This window comes from Hydra vulgaris, chromosome 09 (genome assembly GCF_038396675.1).
Source record: "Hydra vulgaris chromosome 09, alternate assembly HydraT2T_AEP".
Classification (NCBI taxonomy): Eukaryota; Metazoa; Cnidaria; class Hydrozoa; order Anthoathecata; family Hydridae; genus Hydra; species Hydra vulgaris.
The window spans coordinates 62,353,902-62,366,809 of NC_088928.1; the positions used below are offsets into that span (position 1 = coordinate 62,353,902).

The 12,908-nt window shown below is 27.0% G+C and overlaps 1 protein-coding gene across 1 annotated transcript in view; it reads left to right on the forward strand.

Moving 5' to 3' along the window:
• Positions 1-2,412: 2,412 nt before the first annotated feature.
• Positions 2,413-12,908, forward strand: part of LOC100203904 (acetyl-coenzyme A synthetase 2-like, mitochondrial) — a 63,243-nt gene continuing 52,747 nt past the window's right edge. Inside the window, exon 1 of the mRNA XM_065806285.1 lies at positions 2,413-2,840. Within this exon, the coding sequence (XP_065662357.1) occupies positions 2,498-2,840 (343 nt within the window). The 5' untranslated portion in view covers positions 2,413-2,497. The remainder of the gene's footprint in view (positions 2,841-12,908) is intronic.

Below are 12,908 nucleotides of genomic sequence, written 5' to 3' on the forward strand. Positions count from 1 at the left end.
GTGAGGTTCTTCTAAGAGAACGTTGCTTATTTATTTCTTGCGTTGCGTAGCGATTAGTTTCAACTACCATAGATTTATAAGTTCTTTTGTAACAAATAGTCTAAAGAAATATTATGGTTTCTTGCTCTCCATGTTTATCTTCAAACCAGCATCGGCAGTAAATTGAATTTGTTTTACAATATTCGGCTCATCTTTCCATTGGTTTGAATTTCTAGATGGATTTGTTTCAGAAGTCATTTTGTCAGGCAAAATATTACTTATAAGATCTACCTGTTAAGCTTTGTTTTGATTGTCTATAAGCAAGACCACCCGTTGTTCTAGCTCTTTTCGGCGGCATTAAAAAATCTTCTGCAGTGGCTTCTAGATGAGCGTCTATAAACTGATTGCCATCACTTTCTTCAGTGTTATTATCTTCAGATTCTGGTTCTGATACAGTCAAGCTTGAAGACGTAGTAGTATAGGCGAAAAATGAATCTGAATCTTCAATACCATCATCTTCACTATCCTCACAATCTTTCATAATCATGTGCTGATCTAATGGTGGAATATCTGTGTTGAGCTAATATGAGATAGATAAATTTATAAATCATCTATTTATAAAAAAGATTTTACTTATCTATAAAACACATTAGTTAGTATAACTATACACTAAAATGTTTTTTAATATATTAAAAAACATTTTAAAAACGTTGTGTAAATCAAAGTTTTCACATTTTTAATAACATGCAGTATAACGTAGTTATCAAATATATTTTAGCTTTTAGTCTAAAAGACACAACAATATAGACACAATTTAGAATTAAGAAAATAAAATATAAATTACTTTTTTTACTCATGATAACTCCCAATGTGCATGTGCATGTGGAAAAAAATTGAAACACTATTTATAATAATATTGCATCAAATAAGCTACATTACTATACATTTTCAAGATGTAATTGAGAACTTGAAAGTTGTAATTAAGAAAAGTAAGATGCAATTGAGAAATACAACATGTAATTTAGAAGTCACAATATGTAATTAAGAAACACAAAATGTAATTAAGAAATTATAAAATTTAATTGAGAAACCCAACATGTAAATAAGAAATTGCAATATGTTATAGGAAAAACAAAAGTTCTAATTAGAAAATCCTAATATGGAAATGAGAATATCCTAATATGGAAATGAGAATACATTATTTGTAATTGCAAGTTCACAATGTAAGCTAAAGGTCATTATAAAAAATCTTCTTCTACATGCATTTTAATAAGTTAATAATATCAAATTTAGCATTTGCATGCACCAGCAATACAGTAATACTGTAATGAAATTGAAAGGTCATTATGTTGATTGTCAATACACTATAAACAGAAAGTCTGTTATTAAATTGAATCCGTGCATTTATTTCACTAAATTTGTTTACATCCGTCTTTGAAACAACCAGAACGACTTTGTCCAATTTGTAGACATGAAATACATACAACCGAATAAGTTGAAAGAAAACATTATGTTTTATCTTCATCGAATGAGTTATTGAATGTGCTGAGCGAAATGACGACCCAATCGTCATTTTGCGACTCTGGCGCAAACTTTAGGTGTCAAATATAAGACAGCATGCAATTGGGTCCTTAGTGGAAATTTAAATTTTCTTGGAAGATATGGAGTTACCACCAACCACAAATTACTTTTTCATCACTTTTTTATTTTATTGACAATATATTATTATTATTTGAAAACCAACCCATATGGCTTCGTTGGCCAAAATAGGATCAAACCTAATATTACAAGGTAAACTAAGGCAACAAAATTAAAAATACAAATAACTTCTTTCTGATAATCTATATTATAAACATTTCTCAATTACAATTTTTATCTTCTCAATTACATCTTACGATTTCTTATTTACAACTTTCATGTTCTAAATTACATCTTACGTTTCTCAATTACAACTTTCATCTTCTAAATTACATCTTACGTTTCTTAATTACAACTTTCAAGTTCTCTATTACATCTTGATAAGGTGTAGACACCGCAATGACTTTCACCTTATCAAGATTATACTCATTACGGTGTTACGAGTAAACTTGTACTTCGGCACTGGAGAAAAAAACTTCTTCTCCATTGCCAAAGTATGAGTATACATGTAGTGCTTATTTTTTGTCAGTTATATTCAGACTAAAAATACTATAGAATTATTTTAGATTAAAATTATTTTATTTATTGTAGTGTTGATATATAGCCTTGGCAATGAGAATGAAACCGCGAAAAACAGCCTCGGCAAAAATTAATCATTGCAGACATGGTTCGGCAAAGAAACAAAGCGTAGTTTAAAATAGCTCGGCAGCGAACGAATTAAAAACTTTTTTGAAACTCCTAAAAAAACTCCTTTCGTGAAAAAGAATACTTTTAAACAAAACCACGCCTTAAACACTATTAATGAGCACGTGGCACGTAATGAAATCGCATTGTGCTTATTTACTGCGTTAAATAAAATTCTCAAGATAAGTATAAAAGAATGACACTGATTTACAAGAGAATCCTAGAAGTTTCAATATCTGCTTTACATAAAAAAATTTATAACCACAATCTCGTATTTCCTGCGAGTAAAAATATAAAATTTTTTTGTGGATTTTCAAAGCAAAATAACTCAAAATGTTTAGATGTAGTTGCTTCTCTCTCACAAGTCTCCGAACATCATAGCGATCTCTATGAGTTGAGTCTTAATGACCCAACAAAGTTTTGGGGTGAAATTGGGAGAAAAAAATTGCAATGGATAAATGAGTTTCATACTGTAACTGATTCTGATATATCTGTCGGAAAACATGGATGGTTTCTTGGCGGAAAGATAAATATTTCAGGTGGGATTTATGATCTATGATAAAAATTTATCCTGATAATTCTTATCATAACGGAAACTCAGTAATGTTTATCTATATATATATATATATATATATATATATATATATATATATATATATATATATATATATATATATATATATATATATATATCGATTTTTATTTAGACATGTATCGAAAAAATTTATTATTAGTAAAATATAAAATTACAAATTTGAAAACTTTATAAATATTTTTGAAAATCTGCTTTTAATACATAAGTTATTAAAGTTGTCCTAGCGAATAAACAACAATAAGGTATTTACTTTTTTTTAATAATAATTACAATAATAATAATTAAAATAAAAATAATAATAACAACAATAGTTGTTATAATCATATTATTATGATTACTACAACAATATTTGTAGTAATCATAACAATAATAATGACAATAATATTATTATAAAGTAGTATTGACTATGATAAGTATAAGCCTAACAATATCTTATAGAAATAAATTAATGATTAATAAAGATCATATATCTCATACAGAAGTCTGAAAGAACTGACACCAGCTTTTAAATATAATATATAGACATAAAGTATACACAAATATAAAAATATGTAAATTCATCATTTGCAGGTAATAATAAAAAGAAAGAAAAAAAAACAATAATTATAATAATTGTAGTAATAGCAACATAAAAAGGAAAAAAATATTTAAAAAGTAAGTAATATAAGTCTTAATATAAAGTAATACAAGTTAGTATAAATTAATACAAGTCTTAATACTTAAATGGTAAGTAATATAAGTAAATATAATTTAAATAGTAAGTAATATAAAATAATAGTAAATAATATTGTCAAGAAATCAAAATTGAATATTTATAAAAACTTTAAAATGGAAGAGAGCTTTTTATTTAGAGAGTCAAAAATCAGAAGCAAAATTTATGTGCATTTAAAAGGATGGAGTCTTAAGTTTTTAAAAAAACTCTGATGTGACTTAAAGTTTATTATTTTAAGTAATTGATATTGAGGTGATAGTATATTATTATTTGGCAGTCAGCAGTCCTTGAAAACATGAAAAAGTCCTGGAAATTAATAGGTCGTGGAAAAGTCCTGGAAAAAATCCTGATTTAGCAATAATTCTTGGAAACCCTTGAACATTTTTCTTGTAATGGTTCAATATTTTGTTATGTTTTTCTCTTTTACAGAGTTTTTTTTTTGAGTTTGCAGAGAATTATACTGAATTTGATAATTTTATATTTTCTGTAGTTTATAATTTCTGTATTTTTTGTAATGCAAAAAAAATTTTTTGTTCAATGTTACTTTCTAATTAATGTTACTTGCTATCAGTATTATTACCATCTACTAATTATTTAGTTATTTTTTATTTTGGTATTTTAAAAAAAAAATCAACATTTTGTTTTTTTCTGGTCAAGAAAAGATCAATATATTCTTGAAAAACCTAAAATTTTCCTTGGAAAGTTCTGGAAATATCCTGGAATTTTGAGTTAGCAGCTGGCTTGATGCTCTGTAATATGATTGTTACCAATTTGATGCTAATTTGATTGTTGCCAATTCAACTTAACAGAAAAACAGTAATTAAGATGTAATTAAAATTATGCAAGTTAAAATGTTCCTAATAATAACTTAATCTACTTAATATAACCATTAAATTAAGAACTTAATCTACATGATATAACCATTAAAAGCATATTAATCAATACCTCAATATATTTAATAACTTTTAGTTGCTAAAAAGCTGTAAATTATTAATTTTGATTTTAATTTCTACACTATTGTTGAAAGTAAATAAAAGTAATTTTAAAAAATCAGACATCAGTATCAGTGTTCAACTGTATCAGATCCATACAAATACTTAGTAAATATTTTCTGAACAAGGACACATCTTTTACATGAAAGAATGCAGTGACTAAGCTATAAAAATAAAGATTTATACTATGTCTCTTTCAAATAACCTGGAACAAAAATATGAGATCTTTCATTAAAAAATTTATTATAGCAAATTTGAATTCCAAATAATTAGGTGGATCAATCATCAAATCATTTTTTTATATATGTATATATGTATGTATATGTATATGTATATATATATATATATATATATATATATATATATATATATATATATATATATATATATATATATATATATATATTAGGGCCCTGCGAATTGAATCGATTTGTAAATCAAGGTTGCTTTGATTCAAGATTTTATTCGAAAATATGATTCAAGTTTTTCGAATCACTATTTATTTTATGAGTTGTTGTTTTTTCAGATATCCAACACTAAGTTACTATCAAAATATTTTTATTTATCTTGCCAGAGTAAAGTAATTGTAATTCAAAGTAAATGTAATACTGATCAATAATCTTTTTGTAAATATATAAACTTATAATCATGTAAGATTTTTACCCTCCCTAATATGAGGAGGTTGTATACTTTACTTGATCATAACTTTTGAACACTAAATGATTATTAAATGAAATTGAAAACCTGTAAACAAATTTAAATGTATTACAAGTATTATTTTATGCGTATTATTAGTAGTATAAAAAATTATTTATTTTATTTTTAATTATTGCCTCATTACCCTTATAATTGAGGGTAGGGGCAAACATATTGGGATGGTATGGTTCCTAAGTTCAAGTCAGTACAATATTTTGCAAAAAAATTCTTATTTTACATAAGTATAAACATATTTAATTTGGAATTAGTGCCTAATCTGAAAGTTTCATATCTGAAACATCATAGAATCATCCGGACACCTATGAAGACTGGTAGAAGTCACAACAAACAAAAAATTAACAATAGGAATTTAAAAAATATAAGTAGGAGACCATTTGCCCTTTTGTGCAGCGGTTTTCATTAAACGCCAAGAGCCTAAAGCATTTTAAGTTGAATGAAAACTGCTGCGCAAAAGAGGAAATTGGGAGACCATTTTCTTACTTCTATTTTTCAAATTCTTTTCGCATTGCGTAATTTATGTATGATCCCATAGACTTAGAGCAATTGCTATATTTCTACTCCATGGCTTTAACATTGCTTAATTTAGTTATCACAGTACAATTTACATGATGCCAAATGTCACAAGCATCACAGCACACTCACTGATTACCTCTATTTTGATGGATACCACAATTAGGACATACTGTGTCATCATTGTCATCATAATCACTATCATTTTTATCTTTTTTATATAGGAACCTTTTTTTTTATGTATTTCTTTTTTTAACTTTTTTTTTATTCTTGAAGCTTCTTTTCTTGTTTGTTTTAAACATGCTTTTGATGTTAAACTTTCACTATAGCGAAACCTAATAACTCAAACAGAACTTCCACTATAAGAGATTTCAGCATATTTAGACTGTAATCGTTTTGGAATAAAATCTTTGATAGAGGAGCCTTCTGAAGATTTATAAATAAGTAACGATGTCGAAATAGGTAACGATAAATGAGATGATATTGATGTTGAAAAGAAAGCATCATTTACAGGAATGGTTTGAAGGTTAGGTATTGAACATGATCATGTGAGATGATTAGTGGTGAATGTAGGTTTTTTTACTAGTAAATAAAAACATTGAATAAACAAACGTGTTTCAATAGCATCCTTGTATAGAGGAAAAATGCCAGCTCCTTAAAAACCAATTTCAACTTGTTCCACAGTAAAGGAACTCTAAAAAAGGGGGGTTAGTAGTCCTGCAAAATCTTTTTTTGAGACTGGTCCATTATGTGCTCGTGCATATTTTAGAAGTAAACTTTGCCATTTACTTTTTACATGTTGGAAAAAACAGATATATCTACTTTTGCCTACTGAATAAATGGAGAATGGGGGGGGGGGCATTTATTAGTTTTTCTTTTTTTTCTTTTCCAAAAATCCCCAGAGCATATTAGGCCCGCCTCTCCCATTTATTCATTTTGAAGAAATAAAAATTGATTTCGTTATTTTTTTAATTTAAGAAATAAATTTTTTCTTTACTCAAAAGTAAGTCCTATATCATAGATGAAAATAATAAGAACCAACCAAAAAACTTCTTTTCATCTTGAGAAAGGAAAAGTGTATTTGTTAAAAGAATTCTTTTCATAAATAATATTTCTTTTGTTATTAAGTGTGAAATATATTTCTAATGCTTTTTTCAAAAAAAAGCCAGTGTTAATTTCATTTGCTGAAGCTATTTTAAATGTCAAGAAAGTTTGTTTGTGGAGAGAAAGATGAATATTCTTTGTCACCATGATAAAAAAGCAATGTAATATTTTCGCGCCGCAATATGAAGAAATGGATACATACAGAGAAAAATTCAAAACTTGTACTTTGAAAGTACAGTTTTTGATTTTTTTTTAATTTCAAAAAAATTCTTCTGAATTTAATAATTTTCTTCTAGTGTTTTCGTGTTTTTAGCTTTTTTAAAATTCCGACTTTTTCATTTATTTAGACAAACCACCCTCCCCCCGTTTATTCCGCAGGCGAGTGTAAAGGTTGAAGAAGATGAGTAAGGTGAGCAGTAATGCATTGAAAAAAAACATGAAACATGAAAAAATATTAAAAACATTTGCAAGATGCTTTCTATACATTATAAATATGTTTTGCAACCTTTTCAAAAAATGAGGTTACTCTATTTAGCCCTTATCAGGCTTGTGGAGCCGAATATTTTTTTACGGCTCCGCTCTGGCTCCTAAGAAAGGTGTTGCTTCGGCTTGGAGCCAGACCTTTCTTAGGGGCCAGAGAAGTTTTCTCCGGCTCCCATACTTTATGAATAAAAATTGCAAATTTTGGAATATTTTTTTTGGTCACACTTGCTAACCCAAATCCAAACCAACAAAAGCAATAAATTTTTACCCAACTTTCATGATTATAAGGTTAATATATTACTATCACTACTCTACTACATATTACATTTAAGAAGAAAAATGTTATAGGTGTATATACATTTTTTTCGTTTTTTTATTTCTAATTTTTATTCTAATTCTACCCAGTGGGCACAGTACCTTAAAAAATGTTTTTTGAATGTTCCAAAGACATCTAAAATGTTCAAAATACCTTTAAGAGATGTCTTTTCTACGTCATGTGCCCACTTGATACTCAGTGGGCATAAGACCTAAGAAAGACGTTATTTGAACATTCAAAAGACGTCCAAAATGTTGAAAAGATGTTCAAAATTTTCTGAAGATGTTCAATTGACGTCCAAAATGTTCAAAAGATGTTTAAAAGACGTCAGTTGTATGTCTCATGCCAAATGGGTGGTATAATTATTTCGATACGAATAATCTTTGATCATTAAACCGCACATCAAATGTTTAAGAGCATAATATCAATATAAAAATATAATATAATGCAATATATGTAATACTGTAAGAATGTTTCCATATATAATTCACTCGTTTTTTTTTCTTAATAAGGCATATTAAGAAATGCTATCAAAGTATAGTATTTTGTTGAGTACTAAATTGTTAAAATATTCATTTTTATTACTCTTTGGAAAGACTGTAACTGTTAGAAAAATATTTTTAAAAATTTAATAAACCATTCCTTCAACAAATTTGTTAAACAATGAATAAATAAAATTTGTCTACAGTAAAAAAAAAAACATACATTCTATTCCTTTAAAAAAGCACCAGAGCTGTTCAATTTTTGTGGCTCTGGCTCTGGATCCACCAAAAAACAATGGCTCTCTAGCTTCGGCTTGCTCCACAAGCCTGGTCCTTATTACTAATAGTATAAATAGCTTCATCAGAGCTACCTTTAACTAGGATTGCCAGATGTCCGGCTTTTATGAAGGAAAACACAGTAAAAAATTTATTTATACAGATTTGGTACCATATTGTCCTCCATTAAATCTGGACGTCTGGCAACCCTACCTTTAACCCTTTTTCTTTCTGAAGTTAAAGCTGTTTTTTTTTTACCCTGGATGAGCATCAGTAGCTCAATTTTCACTTGTTTTGAAAGAGCTCTCCTGTCACACCTGTTTGGATGCCTTGTTTATAGACATTTCTTTACTCAAAACAGAATTGCAGGCATCTAACATTTCCTGGCTATTTGAGGTTTCCTTTCTCCCTGTTTTAATTTTTGATTGTTCAAACCATTCTAGAAGAAAACATCAATATATTTATTTTTTTATTCTCAAAAATACTTATAAAAAAATTATGTTTGAACAAAAACAAACTGTTTTTCAATTTACCCATAATTTTCTATTCAGATAGTATGAAATTTATAGTTGATTTAAATTTATTAGAGAGTTTAGCCATTTTTTACTAGTCAGGGCAGGCATTAAAAGCAATTTATTTTTAAATAAAAGTTTTATACTCCAATTAGACAAATTAAAAAAATTGTTTTAGCTAAAATAAATAAGACATGAATTATTTTTTAATGTCAAAATATTACTTAGGTAGAATAATGTAAATTTAAAAAAGTATTTACCTTCCTAAACTTAGATACTACTTTATTTTCAAGAAAAATAAAAACAAACAACTTGATATAGACTTTTGATTTAAAAACTTTTTTGTAAACTTCAAACAAATTAAAAACCGCCGTTAAAACATTGATATTAAAAATTAAATTAATAATGGTTATAAAATAGTTATACATCAAGAAATGTTTTAAACTACTTCCTGATTTAGTAGTAAACCTCTATCATGTAAAAATAAATAATTTCTTTTTTACATAACTGCATTAAGTAATTTGGTTTAGACTATTTTAAAATTGATCCTGTTACCCCTCTGATATTATTACTCTGCTTTACCCTTTATATAGGCCTGTGCAGGAAGCAAGAGCTTTAACTCTCGCTCTTGTCCACATTCTTCTAAAGTGGTTTACTGGAGTAATTTAAGGTTTTCGTTTATGATTGTTTCATAAGTATAAACCTCTTTCTTTTTTCCTCTATTTTTAAATATTGATTAGAAAAATTAAAAATTTTTGTGCAAAACTGCATCATGTAAGAACTGCATCATATAAAAACTGCATCATAAAAGAAGACAAAGTTCAAGATTCAGATTGTTTTGTTTTTTTTGCTTACAAAACACAATTGTTTATTATTATTATTTTTGAGTTACAGTCAATATCACTTATACATAAATGACATTTTGGTCAAGTTCGCAAAGTTGTTCATAAAAGAAAACCATTATTGTTGTAACTAAAACAAGACACAAAAGTCATTTTTGAAATAAACCAATAATTGCACAATAAACTGCCACACTTTTTTAAAAACTTTTTTAAATCCCTAATTGAAATGCAAGTTTTTTAATTAGATTATAATTTTTGATTTAAATTATTTAAGAAACCAGATAATATTCTGTTGTAAATCTTTTTCTTTGTCAATGTTGTCTCAATATTAAAGCGATTATGTAAAATTCAGTTTATAATATTAAACATTTTGAGAAATACATTTGAAAAACATGTTTTTTGGATGTTATAACTGCTTTTTTTTATTTTGCTCAAATTTTTATATACAATATGAAGTTATTATGCACTAAATTATGGCATAATAATTTTTATATTATGTACTCTTGAGTCCCTAATAAAAGGAAGGGGAGGGGGAATATTTATTAATTTTTATAAAGTTTTCCCACCCGCCCCAAGCTTATTAAGACTTTTTATTAATTAGAACATTTTATGAGACATTTTATTAATTAGACCGTTTATTAATTTTTACTTATTTAAAAAAAAAAAAATCAGTGAAAATCGACCTTAAAAATTAGAAATTAATTATTTTAGTCACCGATAAAAACAAAAATTTTCAGTGTAAACAGGGGTTAAAAATAAAGCTACCAAGTAAATCTAAATTTTTTGAAAATGAGCTTTTATTTCTCACCTAAGTATAAAACTTATATCAAAATATTAAATCCTATTGAAATTATTATAAAACAGCTGCTAGAAAATGAGCATTTGACCGACAGCCACGCTAGATTTAAATTGTTTTATGCGTGTTTTGTAAAAAATATTTGTTTGGATTTATAAACTGGAATTTTTTTAAAAAAATACTTATATTGTAACATAAAAATCCCCCCCCCCCCTTTTATTAAAACCCTCCCGTTTATTAGATCTGGACTAAAATCCCCCTCCCCTCCCTTGTATTAAGGACTCGAAAGTAATGAATTATCTGGAGAGAAAAAATGGGACTCAACATAAATAATTTATTAAGAAAACTTATGGTAGAATTAGTATTTTGTGTGACCTCATTTAGCTTTTATAATAGCATTTAAACATTTTAGCTTAGATTCCACTAATTTTTTTGTAATATCAGAACTTATTTTATTCCAAGCTTTTGTAACAGCAGTTTCTAATTCTGCCTTTTGTTTCAAGTGATGATTACCTGTTATATGTTTCTGATCATTGTCATGTTGAAATGTAAAATGTCTACCTAATCTCAATTTACAACCTGATGAAATCAAATTATTATTCAAAACATCAATGTACTTATCCAAATTCATTGTATCTTTGATAAATTCAAGATTTCCAACACCATTCCATGACATACAGCCCCATACCATTATATTACCACCTCCATGTTTTACGGTTCCTTGCATGCCACTTAAATAGTAAGCTTCACCAGTTTTTCTCCAACCATTTTGTTTACCATCAAAATGTACCAAATTAATTTTTGATTCATCCAACCACAGTATTTTCTTCCAAAATAAAATTGGCTTATTAACATGAGTTTTAGCAAATAATAATAATTTTTTCTTATGTTGCTGTGTCAAAAATGTTTTTTTACATGGTGTTCAGCTTTTCAACCCATTTTAGTGTCAACGATTTTGGATTGCTTTATCAGTTATTTTGGTTTCAGTGTTATTTTCAATATATTCTGCAACTTTTCTGGATGGCTCAAATCTATTTTCTTGAATAATCTTACAATCAAGTGATCTTCTTTGACAGTAGTCTTATGTTTGTGTCCACGTTCTTTCAAAATCTTTACAGCTTGGTGACTTTTAAACTTTTTTACAATGTTTGATATGGTGGAAGATGTAACTCCAGTTTCTTTTTCAATAGTTTTAAAAGTTTTTTTTTTGTTTAATTAAATCCAAAATTTATTTTCTTTGATTCTCATTCAAATATTGCTAGTAGTGTGATTGCTTTGATTGCTGACATGATTGCTAATATATAGATTTTGCTCCTAAGAATTTCATAAAATAATCTTTCAAGAAAAAAAAATTATTATATATTATTTTTATATTAAATGTATAAATTATTTTTATATTAATTATTATTAATTATTATATACATATGTGTGTGTGTGTGTGTGTGTGTGTGTGTGTGTGTGTGTGTGTATGTGTATAGAGAGAGATAGATATAGATATAGAGATTATACTAGGGCTCGAAATAAGCGTCAGACATCGGACATTGTCTGGTAAAAAACAGACAATGTAATTATTAAATGATTAGATTGTCTATGTAATTATTTAATAATTACATAGTTTATGTATTTAATATATTTACGTAATAATTTATGTATTTAATAATTTACAAAGCATTTTGCACAGTATAGTAGTTTTTAAAAAATGTAATGTAAATATATTTTCCTTTTCAAATTTTTTGAAAAGCTTAGATTTTTTAATTTTTTTTCAAGATTTTCTTTTTGTTTATAATTTATCCGAAAAATTGCGTGGTCAAGTTACAAAAACAAAATATTTTATGCGTAGTCAGAAATGGCGTTTGATCGCACTTCTTTAGTTTTCACTGGACATGTCCGGCAAACTTGAATCTTTGTTGGACAAATTGTCCGGTACTGAAAAATTTGTTATTTCGAGCGCTGGATTATACATATAAATGTATAGATTACATATAAATTATCTTCATACACAGATATACAGATTAGTATTTTTAATGATTATAAAAAGATGCTTCCCAGGGCGCGACGAATTGGCGAACATGCAAGCGTTAGTTAAAAAAAAGACAGAAAAAAGAACGTCATGTTTCCTTACTTTTACTTAAGCAAACGTTGGCGTTTGCTTAAAATTTTTAAAAACAAGCGCATAACTTCAGTAATTTTTTCTCTAAATAATTATGGGGTTTTAAAAGGGTGCGTTTTTTTAAAATTTTCTCATTATCATTAAATTAATGTAATTTTTG